At 36.9% G+C, this 20,088-nt stretch overlaps 1 protein-coding gene and 1 long non-coding RNA gene across 4 annotated transcripts; both read right to left on the bottom strand.

Annotated features, from left to right (window-relative positions):
- Positions 1-7,404: 7,404 nt before the first annotated feature.
- LOC142164654 (uncharacterized) lies at positions 7,405-7,805 on the bottom strand. Its single transcript, XR_012695507.1, has 2 exons — positions 7,671-7,805; positions 7,405-7,553 (listed from the first exon to the last, which is right to left on the bottom strand). It is a non-coding gene; the product is annotated as an uncharacterized LOC142164654 (long non-coding RNA).
- Positions 7,806-8,422: 617 nt separating this feature from the next.
- On the bottom strand, positions 8,423-19,760 carry LOC107818409 (uncharacterized). Of its 3 annotated transcripts, none has more exons than XM_075222874.1 (15): positions 19,522-19,760; positions 19,332-19,421; positions 19,029-19,151; positions 18,719-18,886; positions 18,556-18,642; positions 18,290-18,417; positions 11,950-11,994; positions 11,825-11,875; positions 11,019-11,696; positions 10,532-10,798; positions 10,306-10,443; positions 10,037-10,195; positions 9,018-9,906; positions 8,628-8,699; positions 8,423-8,527 (listed from the first exon to the last, which is right to left on the bottom strand). In XM_075222874.1, exons 1-13 carry the CDS (start codon positions 19,540-19,542, stop codon positions 9,240-9,242), a joined length of 2,622 nt encoding a protein of 873 aa, XP_075078975.1. In that variant the 5' UTR covers positions 19,543-19,760; the 3' UTR covers positions 8,423-8,527; positions 8,628-8,699; positions 9,018-9,239. The 3 variants fall into 3 exon arrangements, with proteins under 3 accessions (XP_075078975.1, XP_075078974.1, XP_075078976.1); XM_075222873.1 differs by having other exon boundaries at positions 8,423-8,484; XM_075222875.1 differs by lacking the exons at positions 8,423-8,527; positions 8,628-8,699; positions 11,019-11,696; positions 11,825-11,875; positions 11,950-11,994 and having other exon boundaries at positions 9,068-9,906; positions 19,522-19,689.
- Positions 19,761-20,088: the final 328 nt, after the last annotated feature.

Raw genomic sequence — 20,088 nt, 5'->3', positions numbered from 1 at the left:
GAGCTAATCGAGGTTCCAGCGGAGGGGCAGTCAGGTGGAATGGTTTTTATGTGGAACCATGAGGTGGTCACACTCTATAATTTCATTCGTAGGAACCAAGAAATTTATGCTACAATTGAGGTATTACCCATTCGCAAAACTTTGTTATTTTCGTCTATTTATGCTAGAACTAATTATCAATATAGGAATATTTTGTGGAATAACATAGAAAACATCTCTAACAATTATAATGGGCCATAGTTGATCGGGGGTGATTTCAATGATATCTTAGGTTCAAATGAGAAATATGGGGGGAGACCTATTAACAATAATAGGGCAGAATATCTTCTATCAAAAATTTCAAATTGTAACCTTATGGATTTAGGTTATAAAGGGTGTAAATACATTTGGTCAAATCATAGACATAGAAATAAAGGTCTAATTATGGAAAGATTGGACAAAGCTCTAGAAATGAAAATGGTGTGATCTATTTCCAAACTACTCTATAATTCATCTCCATAAAACCTACTCATACCACAATCCTATTTTAATAGAGCTAATCCCTAGAAGTTGACATAAACATGTACAATCTTTCCGTTTAGAGACTTATTGGTGCAAACACCCTGATTTTCACAATCTTGTTAAATCAAATTGGCTTGGCAATAACTATTTCAGGGCCAGCAAATCTTTTATTAATAGTGTTAAATCTTGGAAAGATAGGACCTTTGGAGATATAATGGAAAAAAAATTAATAGCAAGATTCCAAGGCATCCAAAATTCTAGGAACTACACTTGTAACACCTTCCTCCAAAACCTAGAAAATACTCTTAAGAAAGAATATAATGACATTCTCAAGATTGAAGAGGATTATTGGAAATTGAGATCTAGAATAATGTTGTTAAATGATGGGGATGCAAGTATCAAGTTCTTCCACATATCTACCGCAAATAGAAGAAGAAAAAATAAAATTACTTATTTTAAGGATGAGGCAGAAAATTGGATCAATGATCATCAATTAATCACATATCAATTTTTAAACTACTTTACAAAAGTTTTTACATCCTCGCATACATGTGGCAGGATCCGTCACCCGAGCGAACAACCCTCCTCCAAGAAGAATTGTGGGTTAACAAATTCTAGCTATACCACAATTGACCTTAACTCCCTAGATAATCCTCTATTAGATAATGAGGTCAAGAAGGCTATATTCTCCTTCAAACCTTTCAAAGCCTTGGGGCCAGATGGACTTCACCCTTTTTTCTATTAGAGATACTGGAATATCATAGGACAATCTGTTACTAAGTTTTGCCATGATATTTTCAATACGCAGGTAATTCCTAAAGAAATCAATAAAACATACCTTTGTCTGATTCCTAAAGTGCCAAATGCTAACAATATTAAAAACTTTAGACCTATTGGCCTTTGTAATACTATCTACAAGATTATTACCAAAATTCTTTTGCAAATCGTCTCAAACCTTTCCTAGACAAAATCATAAGTCCCTTCCAAGCTAGCTTTATGATAAATAGAAGAGCCTAGGATAATGTTGTAATAATTCAAGAAATGATTTCTAACCTAAAAAAAGCCAAGGGCAAGCATGGCCATATGATATTAAAAATCGACTTGGAAAAGGCTTTTGACCGTATAGAATGGTCTTTTGTTTATCGTACCCTTAGGTTTTTCAACTTTCCACCAAAATTCTCTAAACTACTTCTTAGTTGTATCTCATCAAGCTCTATTGCAATCCTAGTGAATGGTTCTACCACAACCTTTTTTGAACCTAGTAGAGGAATTAGGCAAGGTGATCCACTATCACCTTACATATTCATCCTTTGCCTAGAGATGCTATCTAGGTATATTGAAAATTAGGTCGACATTTGCAAGTGGGATCCAATCTCCATAAGAAGAAAAAGCCCTAGTCTGCTCCCATTTATTTTTTGCAGATGACTTGACATTAATGGCTAAGGCAAACGAAAAATCATGATATGCTATTAAAACAGGTCTAGAATTATTTTGTTCATTGTCTGGTCAAAACATAAACTATTCCAAGTCAAAATTCATATTCTCCCAAACTGTAACCCTACCATCACAATAAGTATAATCAATACATTAGGTATTAAGAGAAGTGAAAACTTTGGTACATACTTAGGTTTTTCAAGTTTAAATAAAAATCCAAAGCCGACTGATTACCAATTTTTAATTGATAAAATGAGGACAAGACTTGCCTCTTGGAAATGAGATTCATTAATATAGCTAGGAGAACCACCCTGGCTCAATCATGCCTCAATTCGATACCTAACTGTTACATGCAATACACTCTACTCCCAAAAAAGACCATTAAGAAGATTGACAAAATTCAAAGGGACTTTATTTGGGGTACCAATGAGAATAGAAAAAAACTTCACCTAGTAAAATGGACAAATGTCTGTCAACCAAAGTCTTCGAGGGGACTGGGCATCCATAGTGCATATACAAAGAATTTGACTAACCTAGCCAGTCTAGTTTAGAAACTTCTTACACAGGCTACCTCTCCTTGGGCAAGGCTGATTATTACTAAATATGGAGGGAGTTGCTCTAAAATAAATCAATCCTTCATCTGGAAGGCTATTATTAAGGGATGGGAATTATGTTCTAAAGGAATCACATGGTCACCTCACCTAAATTCAAACCTAAATATTTGGGATACAAGATGGATCCCTAACTCCACAAACCTAAGAAGTTTAATTGAAGGTCCCATTATGCCTGAAACTTACAATCTTAAAATCAGGGATATTTATATCAATAGCAAATGGGATCTCACAAAACTATCGGTGGATATTCCTTCTGAAATTCAACAAAACTTCCTTAAGGTCAAAATTCGAACAAAGGGACCCTTAAATGATATTCCTATATGGTCTCTTTCATCCAAAGGAATTTTTACTACCAAAAGTTGTTATAATCTTATTGAACCAATTATTAAAAAACAGTTGGACTATGATTGGATTTGGTCTTTATCCTGCCCAATTAAGATTAAAAAAAATGATGGCAATGTCTCCATAACAGGCTACCTTGTAGGAAACACCTAGCCCGGATTGTAATCAATATTGACCCCATATGTCCAATATGTGATATGAAAGAAGAAGAATCTATCATTCACATTTTTCTCACATGCAAAGTAAACAAAACCTTTTGGGATAATTTGGGTAGGGTAACCTTTTATGATCCCACAAGGGGGCACTGGCTTGCTCAATTAAGAAATCAAGATTATTCTATGAGACACAACCTACTCGAATGGAATTATATCCTCCCTTTTTCCCTATGGGAAATTTGGATTAACAGAAATGCAAACAACTAAAACAACTCGAGGCACTCTATTAACATAAACAATATTATTCAAAAATCTATGGAATTCAAGCTTCTTACGGAAAATAACATGCTGCCCATTGAAAGGATTCAATTACAAATCAAGTGGCAAAAGCCCCCAAAAGGATGATACAAATTAAATGTTGATGCTAGTCATAACAACTGCCAAAGTGGACTGGGGGGGGGGATTCCGCAATGTAAATGGAAACTGGATTGTTAGATTCACAAAGTCCATACAAGCTAGGGGCTCTTTGGAGGCAGAACTAAAGGCAATAAGGGAAGGACTCAAAACAGCCCATGAGTAGGATTTATTCCCATTGGAAATAGAGACGGATTGTGCAGAGGCAATACAAACTATACAATGTGGTAATAGACCTTTTGATAATATTGTCAATATTTACAGGTCGTTAATGCACCAAGGAAAGGTGACCCTCCTTCAGCACATATTTAGGAAGGCAACATTGTCGCTCAGCTAAGCTGGGAAAGACTCCAGGAAGGAAGAAAAAAGTTTTTGTATCCCTTCCCAATGTTATTTTTAATTCTATTAAGTATGATGAAGACAATCAACGTTGTTTTGTTTAATACATATCTATGGATTCTTGCAATAGATTAGCAAGCTTAGGAAATCAATGTGTCCTAAGCGGCACGCAACTAGGCCATAATGTAACAAACATTACGTAATTTAATATATATGTTTCTTGTTTACTCAACAAAAAAAAAAGACATACAATTTACCATTTATATACAAAATAATACAATAGACTCCAATTTTACCTATTTCCTTTCCTTTTTCTTCCTTTCCCATTATATAAAATACTGCCTTATGACTTTAACCTCAAGTGTAGGAACTATAATCAGCAGTTCTACAAGCATCGCTGGAATTTCTCCAGGTTAAACAAATCCAATATGATCAAAGAAGCTATCATATCGTTTCAAAACAAATTTACAAAAAGAAAAGCTTTACAGAAAAGCTTTGTCCAGTAACGAAGTATTAATATGAGGGGGAACTTGATTTCCTAGATACTCAACTAAAATTAATTTTTAAAATACTCAATTACTGAAAAAATCGATCGTGGTATTCGCCCACATAAGATTTGAAGTTTCTCATCACCATCTCTGTAATGAATAGTCATTGACAGCCATTAAAATATTTCGAAGCTTTTAATTCGAAAATTAATTTTTGTAAAATTGTTATTTGTTTGAGATAATTTGGTAAAAATTCAAGGTGATTTAGTTAAGATTTCAGATTGAAACTTGAAAAAGAAGACATAAACAAATTGTATATATTTTATTAGTTGTATATAAATTGTAGTTTTTGACCGGATTCTATATTAAAAATTTATTTTTAAGTTGTAGACATATTATAGATTTTGACTAGATTTGTACATATTTGTGAAAAACTTTTAGTTACTTTCCGTAAATAAAAAAATTTAGACAAAATCGAGTAAATAAGTTTAAAATCTCGTATATATACGAAAAAGTCCCAAAAAGTTAACTGAAAATACATTGTTGGGCCCCTATTGTACACGAGCATTTCAGATCTATATAAAAATCACTTTCACAATTTGTTTCCAACTAAATTGAAGTCATCTGATCTGACTGTTATACGTGGTGGCAAAATGGATAAAAGAAAACAATTATTCATTAAAAATGGATGGATAATGAACTTCTTAAAAACGGGTTGAATATGGATAAGAACCATATTATCCATTTAGAAAATGGATAACTAACGAGTTAAGCATTTACATTTGTAAAGCTCAAATTGGGGGTTCCTCAAGTTTGGGAAACTAGGAACTCTCCGTATGAAACATGAGACGGGTTGGATAATTTATCCGTTTTTGCATTACCTATTTTCGACTCATCCCATATCCGATATGACCCGCCCGTTTGCCATTCGTAATAAAGATTTACACACTCATTCCAATAAAACTATTTCATGTATGATGTAGGGTGTGTTTGGTACAATGAAAAATGTTTTCCTCGGAAAATATTTTCTTGAAAAATAGCAAGTTTTCTTACTTATTTTTCAATGTTTGATTAGGTAGCAGAAAATATTTTTGAAAAATATATAATTTAGGCAAACACTTTATGAGACAAAATGGGTAAGGACGAGGGAAGGCGGTAGGTCAACATCTAAGGGCTGAAGTGGCAGTAGTTATGTTACAGGGAGGGGCGAGGGGCGGCAGGGCGCGAGTGCGGGAGGAGGGAGGTGGGAGGTGGGGGGTTGAGGGTAGGAGTGGGTGTGTGGACGGTGGGTGGGGAAGGTTGAGAAATAGTTCCCTCCTTTTGATAGGGAAATTATTTTCCTCCAATTAGAGAAATATATATTCAAATAAAAAATATTTTTCAAAATATTTAAGCCGACCAAACATGAAAAATTTTAAATATTTTTCTTAATATAAACATACCCGTAGTCAATTGCATATTTTATATTCCTTGTGTGATGCAACTCGCGCTTGGACATTTAAGTGCCACTTGTGATGTACCTGGGGTTTTTACGGCCTTTGCTATCTTCTATCTTAATGTATGTGTATTTGCATAATCCAATTAACTAGGATACGCGCATGCTCAAATAGTGGTTTTGACAGTACGAATATAGGAGAACTAAAATTTCGACATATAAAATTATTACGGATTTAAGTTAACATTTATTGTTAACCTTGAAATCTGATTTAACCACAAAAAGTTAAAGAAATAACAAAAACATACTAATATTGTTCTCCAAATTAGTTAATGAGGTCAATACCAGAAAAAGGTGGAAAGAATAGTAAATTGACTGTCAACATAAAAGTAATCAAGTTATGATCTTAGAATACTGAATCATCGAAAATTCTTACCACTCGTTACACTAAGACCGGGGGTATAATGACCAAAACCAGCTAAGGATTAAGATGTTATCTTCATTGTTTTTGTTCGTTAATGACGTCTCCCCAAGCCTTTTATTCACCGTATTTGATCATCGTTAGCTTTATTAAACTATGATTTCTCCACTAAAACTGCCATATCTTACCGCTATTTAATAGAAAACATTGGTATATGAATCCTTATCCGCATTAGAACCTGTTCAACCTCTTCACTGCAACAACTACTAATTTCTGTATCTTAGCCTAGGCTGACTATTCTGGGTTTCCTACTCTCACTAATATTGTAGGTTCAGCTTTTTGGTGCATCAGGACAGGGTTATTGACATGAATGGCCCCATAAGAGACCCCAGACAAGCGCACACAGTTATTCCTCTTCAAGGATTCTCTACCGAATTGGTAGAGTTTAAGCAATATTTACTACCTTTCTGTGAAATTGGTCATCGAAGTTTATCCAATTGACATGATTTTGTGCTTATTTAATTGTTCATCAAACTCTACTAGATTGGCATGATTTTGTGTTATCTGTAATCGACTTATCTATTAAATTGTTCATCAAAATCTACCTAATAGTAATAATTTATCTATACTTTTCAACAAAGTATTTTTGAGCAATTTGGTACAGAACAATATGACAAAATGGTAACTTCTAGTCATTAATATTACACTATTGCATAGCATTTGGTACATCCTACCATATCAGTAAATCTTAGCTGAAGCTTGCACAAAAAGGACAGCAGTTATGAAATACGGCCAATTACGGGAACTCCGCTAAAACCAACCCAATGCTGAACCACACCGCACAATATTTTGATTATGATTAGGACATCATCTATATTTCACAAGCATGATCACTAATGACGGCATTTTATCACAGGATCCATCTAAAGACAAAGATAATGTCTCAAACACCAATGCTCTTTCACCCAAAACCTTTAAGAAAGTCAAGGTTAAAAATAAAATTAAAAATTTATCCAAATTTATCTTAGTAAAAATCAAAAAATTATTTTACATTATACCTCATATATTCCATTTTTAGTCCAATGAAATATACGAATATAAGTTATATCTATTTAATAATCCCATCATTATTTTGTCTTTGTATTCTAGTCCCCATATTATAATCCCACTATAACTCATTCACAAACCAAACTCTTGAGCAGAGAAACATGGACTCATGTACAGCTATCCGACCACAATAACTTGGAAGGGAAAGGTAAACTGAATAAATTTAAGCTACTTCATTTACGGAATATAAACAATTTAAGCTACTAATATCGTTTCATCCATTTTTTTCTCAGCAGATCACTCCTTTCTCCGGAAAAAAAACCTTCCAAGGCATGGCTCCACCTCTACTACAGCTCGTACAACCTTGAGGAATTGAGAATAGTGTAATAAGTAAGTTACTACCTAGTGGATAAGAAAAGGAGACCTATGTACCTACAGACATGGCACAATAATCTAAACGGCTAATATTATGTCTCTTACCGGACATCCAAAAGGATGCCATAGGGTCTGAATAAAAACGAAAATTGCAGCTGTTATCCATAGCTGGATTCTCTCTTTCCATTTGTCCATCAAAGCATAAGAAGTCCTGGACATACCTTCCTTTACATGCCCCTTCCACTACTCTAGAATCCTTGAGAAAAGCTTTAGCTTATGTTTATGATACTAGACAACTTAGCTTCTTCAGAATAATATAGGAGGTAAAGGAGAAGTTATCCGAGGCGATATCCAAATTGAACTCATTCCATATCATATAAACAGTGCAAGTACAAGAATTTATCCTGATATGAACGAGCACACATCTATATGCATGGAATAATTTGATAATAGCCAGTCTGATAGGATTAGAAACCTGGCATAACCCATGAAACTACCTAAATGAACTATCAAAAAGCACGAAGACCATATCTGCCAGGTAATAAAGCAGGCACGAAGATTTTTTTTTTTGCTTTATATGGATATCAGGAATGTCTAGAAAAAAATTTGAATATCAACAACAATAACAAACTCAGTGTAATCCCACAAGTAGGGTCTAGGAAGGGTAGTATGTACCTAGACCTTCACCACCCACCCACCCCCAAAAAAACCTTGGGAAGGTAGAAAGATTTCCGATAGACCCTCAGCTCAAAGAAAGATTTAAAAAAAAAAACAGTAGCACCATAACATTAGCAAGATATAATAAGAAACAATATAATGCACCAGTACTGTCTCAACTACTGATACAAACACAGTGACAACACAAACACGAACTCAGCTCATCATATAAAGCAAATCACATTCTGGAGAGCAAGTCAAGCTGCCAGCCAGACAAGGTAAATCAGCACTCAATACCATGAGACCTAAATAAGATTTAAGTTTACATTTAAGGGTAAAAGCTCCAACCAATAGGCATTCTACCCTACTATCTAACGCAGCCAATTAAGGATGGTAACACATCACCTGTATTGGAGATCCACATATTGAGCTGCACATGTCTGCTGAACGAGGTCATCTAGTGGACAATATTATGATCTATCAATTAACCAGAAAGTCAACTTAGAAACAATATCATAGAAGGGGAAAATTTGAAAACCTTCATGATAAGGTAATAAGCCAAATATAAATAATTTGGATCAGTCAATGCCCTAAACCTGGCATTTCTTCTAAGTGTAACATCACTCAAATTCGTCTTTCAAGCAAAAAACACACTTTAACATAAAGATTAAATCTTGTAGTTAATAAAGGACCAATAAACAAGAATGCCATTCAAGGCTATAAGGAGCCAACAAAAGAAGATTTCCAGTGGATTAGGAACAAATACATTCCCAGGAAAGGGAAGACAATTTTTACCAGAATGTCTAGCAGGTAGGTCAGCATAAAGTTGATGTCAAGACACTAGCTCAGGAAACCCTCTTTAATGCAATTCAGCTGCCAGAGGTAAAGATAGACTACATTAAATATCATAAACATATCCATAGTAAACATTTAGTTCTAGTTAGATAAAGCAAGCTGAAAGAGAAAACTATTAAGACAAGAATAGCAGCTCAATAATGTCCAAAAGCAGCAAGAATCTTAATGGCTGATGCCCTTTTTTGCTCTGAGAGATTCAAGAGCCTTCTCCCGCAGCTCAATCTCAAGCCTTTTCTGCATGGACTCTGACTCCTCGACATCCCCCTTCCTCAGATGCTCATCATAAGAAGCATGGCAATCAGGATTTCTCTCCGTATCTGATGGCGAAGACATGGCATTAGCTGACTTCGATTTTAGTTTCTGGGCATGTCTTTCTTCCTTTCTGCGCTGTCTCTCCTCCCGACGCCTACGCTTCTCCTCTTTCTTCCATCTCCTCTCCTCTTTCCTCCTCCTTTTAGCCTCCTTCCTATCCTCAACATCAGAGTCATAACTATCATCTGACGATGACTCATATTTGCCAGACCTCTTATGCTTTCTTTTTTCCTTAACTTTAGCTCTACGCTTTTCACTTTCCTCAGAAGCAGAACCCTCATCACCACTTTGATCATTCTGCTCAACTTTCCTTGATGAAGTGAGGGGAGTTTCTGACTCAAGTAGCTCTTTGCCCTTGATATAGTTTGCATGAGACAGGTATTCCTTCTCTGCTTTGAAGCTCTCCCCAGCATATGATTCCCTTTCCCTCTTAACTGAATGAGAGTGTCTATGGCTTGATGGTGACTTTTGTTGATCCAGTTCCTTTGTTTGCTCCATCATTGCAGAAAATTTTTCACTGACATGCAAATATACACAAGCATTATGAAGCATACAGACTGAGCATCTTTTACTAGCTCCACAAATAAAACATGCAGGAAATATTCATTTAAAGCTGCCTAAATGTAGAAAAGCAGTTGTAAACAAACCTCTTCATCACTTCATTTCGCTTTCTTGACTCCATGCGATCTGAATGGCTATGAAATTCAGAAAATTCTTCCTCATCCCGCCCCTTTTCAAGATCTTTATTTGGATCAGGTGTTGTAGCAATTTTTCTTGAAGACCTAGGTTTATGCTCAAAGGCCTCCCTGAACCACAGCAATCCAGCAAAAATCAGGAAAACAGAATATATTACTTTAAAATATCCATGGACAAAATTACTTCTCCCATTTTAAATGACGCATTATCCTTTACTAACCTTGAATGGTTCATTTCTTTCTCATCTGCAATTTTCGCAGAAATGTTAGAACTAACTCTGTGCTCTCTCAATTTCCCGGGATTTGGGCTGTCAGTGTCAATTGTCTTTCTCTCCCTCTGGTTCAAAGTACTCTTTGGCCTATAGTAATCAAAATACAACATTAAGATTCAAAGATAAAATTCATGAATCACTAGCAGTGTTAACAATATAATTAAAGAAAGCATACCCTCTATTTTCACTAGGACTCCTTTCCCTTTTTGTTGGTGGAGATTCTGAGGCTGATCTGGAGCGTGGAGATTCTGAAACAGATGGTGACCGCCGTCGCCGAGGAGGCAAAAGCGACTCTTTTTTTCGTGAATCCTTACGGTCATATACGTCCCTCTGTGGTGACCTAGAAGAAATAGGACGACTACGTTCCAATGATCTGGATCCTTTATGCGCCTCAGTTTTTACTGGAGGAGCATGTCGAATAGGGGAGTATTTTACACGGCTCCTACAATGTGTATCAAGCATAGCAAGACATAAAAATTCCATGGACCTAAAATTTGTGCAGTCTATCTATGAAGCAAAGCAATCCAGTATTTTCATTGATCAGAGACAACACAAGACAAGCATAGGTATACAAGGCAGCTAATAACTCTGGGCTCGCAAGTTACAACAACAATCGTCAGTAGCAAGTCTTAGAAAACAAGAGAGTTGATATGTATCACTACCTTATCCTTCCCCGAGGAGATTGAACTGGTGAACTTTCATTCTTCAATATTCTCTTTCTGATTGGTGAAGGAGACTTGCGGTAAATGGGTGAGGGAGAAAGTGATTCTTGAGGTGAAATAGACCTTCTGGCAGGGGTTAAGGATCTTTTCCTGCCAGATATGAAGGATTTTCGTTGTGCTGGAGATAGAGAACTTCGAGGACTCAATGGAGATCGGTGGTAACCCCGACCCACCGGAGAAGGGGACCTACGTTTTGTTGAATTCGGTGTTCTGCGCAGAAGTGGTGATCGACGTCTAATAGGTGACCTTGATCTATATCGCCCTGGTGAGCGTCTACTTGGAGACCGTGACCTACGCCACATAGGGGATCGTGATCTACGCCTAATCGGAGACCTCGATCTACGTTGAATGGGAGACCTCGATCTACATCGAATGGGAGACCTCCTACGTCGGAATGGAGAACGTCTTCGATACCGTGCAACAAAAGGTGACCCTTGACGTACTCGGGAGGTTGATCTTTGCCTGTGTCTTGGTGGAGAGAGAGATTGTTGAGGTGAATGCTTCCTACGAGGTGAAACAGAGAGCCTTGGTGGAGAGCGGTATACCCTTTCAGATGAAAGTGAGCGACCCCTCCGTTCTAAAGGAGATCCGGATGTACTTCGTGACCTGCGCCTTTCACTTTAAAAGATAATGCCATCATTATTTCAGTGAAAGCAAAAGTAAAAGTTGAAAGCTGAGGATACATATCATCTAAAAACAAATGGGGGACAATTGCAAAAAAAAAAGGAGCTTAATGGAAAAAGTACCCAGAATAACTCCTTGAATTAGAAAATGACTTGCTGATTGACCTTGATCTCCTGCACAGAATCCAAAGAATCAAACAAATGGTATTCTATGTGTACGAGGCCACAAGAAATACGACAATTTATACCTCGGGGAGGGTGAATGATCTGCTGAACGTGGGGATCTAGAGACCCTGCACGACACACAGGAAAAGGAGGATGAATTGAGCCAAGGCAGATAAGTTTCTACAATTATGTTTTCTACGAGTAATAACATACAAAAGTAAAGTGTTAGAGGAGGGATTTGGTATTAATTTATACAAACTGGTAACTCAGAGACAAGATCAATCAAGTACCCTCTTACAGGTGTGGAGGGATCATTTTCAGAGCAAGAGAAGGTCAAGCCACTACTCTTTCTTTCTTTTTTCTGACAATGAAGAAGGTCAAGCCACTACTATTACCAGAGAGTGAGGTAAGTGCCCCCAAGTTTTATAGGCAAAAGAGCAGGGTAGTAAGCAGATAAACTTTGAAGATTACAAGTGCAACAAAAAGGAACATTCCCTCTTTTGTAGACTTTTAATAGCAAAGACAACACCCCTCCATCTATTTCCAACTTCACTCCATCCACCAACATGCCGTTATACCTCAACCTCCCCTAGACCAGGTTATAAAATAGTCTTGCTTCTTTCCATTTGCTAACATCAACTTTTTTAGGAAAGAAACTTCATTACTCCTCCATGTTCCTATATGTTTATACCCTTTCCGTTCTGAAAGTCAACAATTTTTCTCTAATAAATTTCTATTCCAGATTTAGAATTACTACAGTTTGCAATCTGATCTGCATTTTATATAGCATCTTAAAATCCCATTAAGGATGGATTCATGCCATCCAAACTCAAGCAAAGCTAGTCACTGTCCTCAACAATCCAGATTAAAAATAACCCTGTTTGTTGTATTTACTAGCATCAACTTTTATACGCAAGAAATTTCGTTATTACTCCATGTTCCCATATGTTGGTCTCATTTCCCTCTGGAAAGTTGAACAAATTTTCTCTAATGTAGTTTTATTTTAAACTTAGAGCTACTACAATTTGCAATTTGAATTGAAATTCATATAGCATCTCAAAATCTCATTTAGACTGTAACAATGGCGTCCAAACTCAGTCTAAAAACTAGTTACTACATAGTCCCTTAACAGCTGAAACGTGACAAGAAACTGCATACAAGAATTGATCAAGTGTTTATTATTGAGATACTAAAGCAAGATTAATGTATATCATTATATAAGTTGCAATTTTTCATATGATTCAAACACATGTGCACACTTAATATACAGCCATGCACTCTCTACCGATACTAAAAGTGTTTCAAGTGATAGTATCAATGGCGTGTTTCATGTGATACTTTTGATACTAAAAGTGTTTCATGTGATAGTAGAGCCACAGATTCATGCAGATCAAGGTAGCGTGGACTACCATTGCTCCCCATGTGTTTGCACCTCCGCATTGTTAAGGATGCTTTCGCCATAACTTCATGGGTCTCCTCCATCTTACTCAAGTAAATTGGTCTAAATAGAAATCTGTCCCCACTTTTTAGCAACTCTTTTTCCAATACAATTCACCATTTATGTGCCTTTACACTAATCATTCAGAAGTCAAACTTGACAGCTGCATTTTTGCAGCAAGGTGGAGATAGTGCGCTACTCAATTCCTTGAGTTTTAAGTCTTATCTTTTATCTTGTGAGAATGCACAGGAGAAAAATCTATTATTGATTTTCTGTTTAACTAAAATACAATGAATGTTATTTATACAATACATATCATACTCCTATTCTATGTGGGACTAGGACTAATTCATATTATGTACATAACTATCTAACACCCCCTCAAGCTGGTGCATACAAATCATATGTGCCGAGCTTGTTACATATGTAACTAATACGAGAACCAATAAGGGACTTAGTGAAAATATCTGCAAGCTGATCATTCGACTTCACAAACTTTGTAGCGATATCTCCTGAGAGTATCTTTTCTCTGACGAAGAGACAGTCAATCTCAATGTGTTTGGTTCTCTCATGGAATACTGGAATTGATGCAATATGAAGGGCAGCTTGATTATCACACACAAGTTCCATCTTGCTGATCTTACCAAATTTCAACTCATTAAGCAAATGTTTGATCCAAACTAGCTCACATGCTGCCACAGTCATTGCTCGATATTCTGCTTTTGCATTAAAACGAGCGACCACATTCTGTTTCTTGCTATTCCAAGACACCAAATTACCTCTTACTAAAACACAATATCCAAACATAGAACGTCAATCAGAAGGTGATCCTGCCCAATCAGCATCTGACTACCCAGCAATTTTCTCATGGCCTCGATCTTCAAACAAAAATCCTTTGTCTGGAGCTGATTTTATATATCGAAGAATGCGGACAACTGCATCCTAATGATTATCACAGGGAGAATCCAAGAACTGACTTACTACACTCACAGGAAAGAAAATGTCAGGTCTAGTCACTGTGAAGTAATTTAATTTACCAATCAACCGCTTATATCTTGCAGGATCACTAAGCGGCTCCCCTTGTCCTGGCAAAAGTTTAGAATTCGGATCCATAGGACTGTCAACAGGTCTACAACCTGTAATTCCTGTCTCTTCAAGAATGTAGGCATACTCCTATTGTGAGATTACAATACTTGAGCCAAACTGAGTGACCTCAATACCTAGAAAATACTTTAATTCGCTCAGATCCTTAGTCTGAAAGTGCTGAAAGAGATGTTGCTTCAACTTAGTAATAACATCCTGATCATTGTCGGTAATAACAATAATATCAACATAAACCATCAGATAAATACCAAGATTTGAAGCAGAATGCCGATAAAACAAAGAGTGACCAGTTTCACTACAAGTCATGCCAAACTCTTGAATAACTGTGCTGAACATACCAAACCAGGCTCGAGGAGACGGCTTTAGACCATAGAGGGACCGGCGCAACCGACATACAAGGCTACTAGCCCCCCCCCCGAGCAACAAAACTGGGTGGTTGCTCCACACAAACCTCATCCTCAAGGTCATCGTGAAGAAAAGCATTCTTAATGTCTAGTTCATACAGATGCCAATGGCGAACAGCAGCCATGGATAGAAAAAGACAGATTGATGCTATTTTAGCCGCGGAAGAGAAAGAATCACTATAATCGAGCCAAAATACCTATATACCCTTTGGCAACAAGACGAGCTTTAAGTCAATCAACCTAATGGCCAACCTTGACTACATGCACCCAACGACAACTAACAATCGATTTACCCGAAGGAAGAGGAACAAGCTCCCAAGCACCACTCGTATGTAAAGCAGACATCTCGTCAATCATAGCTTGTCGCCACCCTGGATGAGACAGTGCTTCACCTGTAGACTTAGGGATGGAAATAGAGGACAAAGATGATACAAATGCACAATGGGGTAATGACAGACGATGGTAACTTAAACCGACATAATGGGAATTAAGATTAAGTATGTACCGTATACCTTTCCGTAGTGCAATCGGTTGACTAAGAGAAGACGAGTCTGCGGTATTAGCAGGGTTAGGTGCAGGACGTGAATCATATGGGCATGATGCTGGACACGGACGACAACGATAAGTCAGGAGTGGTGGAACTATAAAAGATTGAACTGCACTAGGTGGTGGAACTAGAGCTATAGGTGGTGGAGCTGCAACTGGAGCCGTAGGTGGTGAAGCTGGAGTTATAAAGGAACATGAATGGGAGATAGTGACTGAATCTCCAAAAGATGGAATTGGTAGCACCTTAGAAATATCTAAGCGATTACCTGGACCTCTGAAGTATGATTGGGTTTCAAAGAAGGTAACTTATACCGTTGGAGGTCAGGAGAATAGCATTCATATCCCTTTTGTGTTCTCGAGTAACCCAAAAATACGCACTTAAGAGCAGGAAGAGCTAACTTATCTTTTCCTGGAGTAAGGTTATGAACAAAACACGTGCTCCCAAAGACACGGGGTGGAAGAGAGAACAAAGGTAAGTGAGGAAACAGGACAGAGAATGAAACTTGATTCTGGATAGCTGAAGATCGCATACGATTAATAAGATAGCATATGGTAAGAACTACATCCCTCAAAAACGTAATGGAACATGAGATTGTATGAGTAGGGTACGAGCTGTTTCAATAAGATGTTTATTCTTTCTTTTAGCTACCACATTTTGTTGGGATGTGTACGAATAATATGTTTGATGAATAATCCCGTGAGAGTTCATAAACTGCTGAAATGGGGAAGACAAATACTTTAGTGCATTATCACTATGAAATGTGCTGATAGAAACCCAAAATTGATTTTGAATTTCAGCGTGAAAGGTCTGGAAAATAGAAAACAACTCAGATCGATTTTTCATCAAAAATATCCGAGTGCACTAGGAATAATTATATCAATAAAACTAACAAAGTAGCGAAATCCCAAGGTAGAACTGACCCAACTAGAACCTCAAACATCTGAATGGACTAAAGTAAAAGGTGACTCTGCCCGATTATCAAGACGCCGAGGGAAATGGGAGCGGGTATTCTTACCGAGCTGACATGAGTCAGCACTCTAGAGTGGAAAAGTGCGATAAACCAGGTACCATTTTCTAAAGTTTCGCCAAACTGGGACGTCCCAACCGTTTATGTAATAAATTGAAAAGTTGTTGAAGGAAGAAAAGATGTGAATCCATGTGATTTTGCAATGATAAGGTAATAAAGTCCATCTGATTCACGTCTAGTACCAATGATCCGCCATGTACTGCATTCCTGTATAAAAACAATGTCATCAAGAAATAAAACAGAGAATTTAAGTGATATGGCTAAGCGACTAACGGTTATCAGATTAAAAGGACTACTGAAAACATAAAGAATTGAATCTAAAGGTAAGGAAGGAAGTGGACTGCTTGAACTATTCAATTGCCATGATTTGAGACCCGTTGGCCATTGCGACTGTGGGAGAGATTGAGAACATGAAATAGCAGTGAAAAGAGATTTGTTACTAGAAATATGATCAAATACACCTGAATCAATGACCCAAGACTCAGAGGTTGAAGATTGGGAGACACAAGCCACGTTACTATCTATTTGAACAACGGAATCTATCCCTGAATATGTCTATTTACATGCTTTGTACTGAAGGAACTCAATATAATACGGTAAAGAAACCATCTGGATTGAATTCAATGCATTGGATCCAACGGATTGTGAGTCAAAGGCTTCTGATACAAATGCCATTATAATGTTTACTCCGGAAAAAGCATAAATTTTCTAGAAATTACTGTTCATGCCGAGAAAATCACTATTCACACCGGAAAAATATAAAAGTGGTCAAAATTTAATTTTAATTGGATGGGTAGGCCCGGAATTGCGGGGAGAACCCTGAAGAAGTTTTGCAAAACTAGCCGAAAACAGACTCACGTGGCGGCGCGTGGACGTCGAAACTTCGCCTGAGAAATTCTTCCAGCGGCATGTAAGGGCCCGCGAGTCCTTTTTTGCCAGAGATTTTTTAAGGGTTGGTCTTGAGCCCTGATCTACTTCCTGGTGGTAGTGGTTTTTGCACAACACTGGCGGATACTATTTTTCTTGCAGAGTCGCTAGAATTTATGAACGGCAATAGATTTTCACGATTGCTTTGATATCATATGAGAATGCACAGAAGAAAAATCTATTATTGATTTTCTATTTAATTATAATATAATGAACCCTATTTATACAATACATATCATACTCATATTCTATGTGGGACTAGGACTAATTCACATTATATACATAACTATCTAACATACTCCCTCCGTTCCAGTATATGTGAACCTATTTTCTTTATAGTATGTTCCAAAAAGAATGAATCCTTTCTAAATTTGGAAACAATTTAGCTTAAACTTACAATTCTACCCTTAATGAAAAGTTTTTATAACCACACAAATTCTCTGGGCCACTTTTTAACTTGTTTAGAACCACAAATTACAAAAATCTTTATTTTTCTTAAACTCCGTGCCCAGTCAAACAGGTTCACATAAATTGGAACTGAGGGAGTATCTAATTAATAGGAAGTGCTTGAGGAAGTAATAAAGGACTTCAGGTAATAGGATCAACAAAGTACTCCGCGCGTGGCATAACTATTTGGTTGTTCGCCGTTAATCTCAACTCCCACGCTGGAGGAGACACGATATAATGAAGGCAAAGAATGAAATAAGATTTTATTTACTAACTCATTTGGTGATAACAATCAGGTACTGTATTGCTAGAAGATATGGGCAACATGAGAGAGCAATACTACAAGAAAGCTGTAAATAAGAAATAAGTAGATTAGTGACATCAAACAAGATGTAGTATTGCTCTCTCATGTTGCTCCCGGATGGGTTTTGCTATGTACCCTGGTTCAATGGGTTTCAAACCCCGGATACTTCTTTACTAAATCATTTTACTTACCAAACCAAAAGAAAAAGCTAATTCAAATCCTAACCTGTGTATTCTTCTTGAGCCATTCCTGTCAACATGGTCTAAATCATCTGTGGAGCGCACCCGAGGCTGGTGTTTCGGACTTGGCTCCAGTGCAGCATTTTTTTGTCTCGAATTGCTGGCATAATCGTCCTACAGTAGTTTGAGGTAAAGGATATGAACCCAAATAATTGCAGAAGCAGGCTGATACCAGGGAAACACAAACAAAAGTTAAAAAAGAAAACCCAACTCTGGATAAAATAACTCTTTCATGGATATTATTTTAGTTACCATCATCTTCCTTTTCTCTTGATCCAGCTCCCTACTCTCTCTCTCCTTTTTCTTATGAATCTCGTTGGCAATTCGATCCGTCTCAACCTAGAAAAAACGAAGAAAAAAGGCTACTAACAAGAGGTAAACCACAAGGCAACAAAAAAAAATCAGCGAGAAACACCTTCTTCTTTCTCATTTCCTCTTCTTTGGCTTCTAGGAACAGCTGAGGAACACCGCTTGCATTGTTCTGTGCACTAAGTAGTAGCGCCCAAAGCTCTTTCATAAATTTGCCAGTGTTTCTTTCCATGAATCCAGTAAGTGAAATTTGAACCTCCTTGCCGTTAACTACCTGAAATCCATCACCAGTTTAATGTTACTTCTTTCTTGAAAAAAAATTTGTTGAAAAGTAAAATCTGAGCGTTAATTATTAAAATCCGATTGTTTAGCAAAACATAGTTAAGTCAAGCAAACAAGTATAATGTATATTCTACCTTTCGTTCAAGAAGGCCATAAATGAAATTGATAAGAACTTCATCTTCAAAACCAATAAGCTCGGTAACTCGTTTGGCAATCCATGGTTTCATTACATCCATCTTTACTTTGGTCATGTCCACCTATCACATAATAGATTTGAGACACAACACAATCAAACAAGTATGAAGGGGATCTTCTATTCCAGAAATTCAAAACTAAGAACAAAATGAAGAAAGCCGGGTTTGCATTCCATGGAGTCGCCACGTGATATCCATCTTAACTTTCCACCTAATAAAATAAATCCTACAAAACGAACTCACCAGATGTTCCAATTCAGGAGCGAACTTCTGAGATTTCAACAGCTTAGCTTGCTTATTAGAGAACCGAGTGTCCTGCTCGGCCGACGTACCCTAAATTAAAACAATTTTGAATCTATCACTCATCAGCCATAAAAGCGAAATTGGAGCTTGGATCTACAAAGACGAATGGAGAATCAAGAGGAAAACTTACCCGGAAAAACCCGCCCGACATGTTTTAGGGTTTTCTAGAAAGACTGATCAAGTGGTATATAGAGGTATATAGAGTAGTATTAAGTTTTGATTGGAAGAGAGGGATAGTTTTTGATTTAGAAGGATATCTTTTAGGACATGACTCGAAAGATAGAACAGCGCCCACTGCCCAACATCGAGCTACATACCAAGTACCCCCTTAAGGCCGAAGTGCTGATTGTATCTATGGGCCTGCCGCTGCCCTAAGCCCGTAATCACGTCAATCTTTTATTGAAGGTAGTTTTATGGGAAACTGCCGGTTATGTTCATTTATGTCTAGCTTATTACAAGAATTGATTAATTCATAAAATATTATTAATATTAGCCAATTAACTATTTGTAGCCAAAAAAAGGTTAATTTTTTGTTTTTTTTAGTGGGCGTTATTAGAATAGATTGAGTATATCTTAAGGAGCTTGAATCTCAGTTTTTGGATGATTTGGTGGAATTTTTAAGTTTTTTGAATTAAAAATTCGAACTAGAAGATGAATATTAAAAAAAGTGATATGTGTATCACACTATGTATCATTT

This window comes from Nicotiana tabacum, chromosome 10 (genome assembly GCF_000715075.1).
Source record: "Nicotiana tabacum cultivar K326 chromosome 10, ASM71507v2, whole genome shotgun sequence".
Classification (NCBI taxonomy): domain Eukaryota; kingdom Viridiplantae; phylum Streptophyta; class Magnoliopsida; order Solanales; family Solanaceae; genus Nicotiana; species Nicotiana tabacum.
Note: the sequence above shows the minus strand (reverse complement) of the source record. Positions and strands in the feature narration are given on the sequence as shown.

Coding starts and splice junctions, on each gene's coding strand:
- LOC107818409 (XM_075222874.1), bottom strand. CDS start 19,542: ATGTCGGGCGGGTTTTTCCGG. Junction 18,887..19,028: donor ATGGCCTTCTTGAACGAAAG/GTAGAATATACA, acceptor GATGGATTTCAG/GTAGTTAACGGCAAGGAGGT. Junction 11,876..11,949: donor GATCATTCACCCTCCCCGAG/GTATAAATTGTC, acceptor GATTCTGTGCAG/GAGATCAAGGTCAATCAGCA.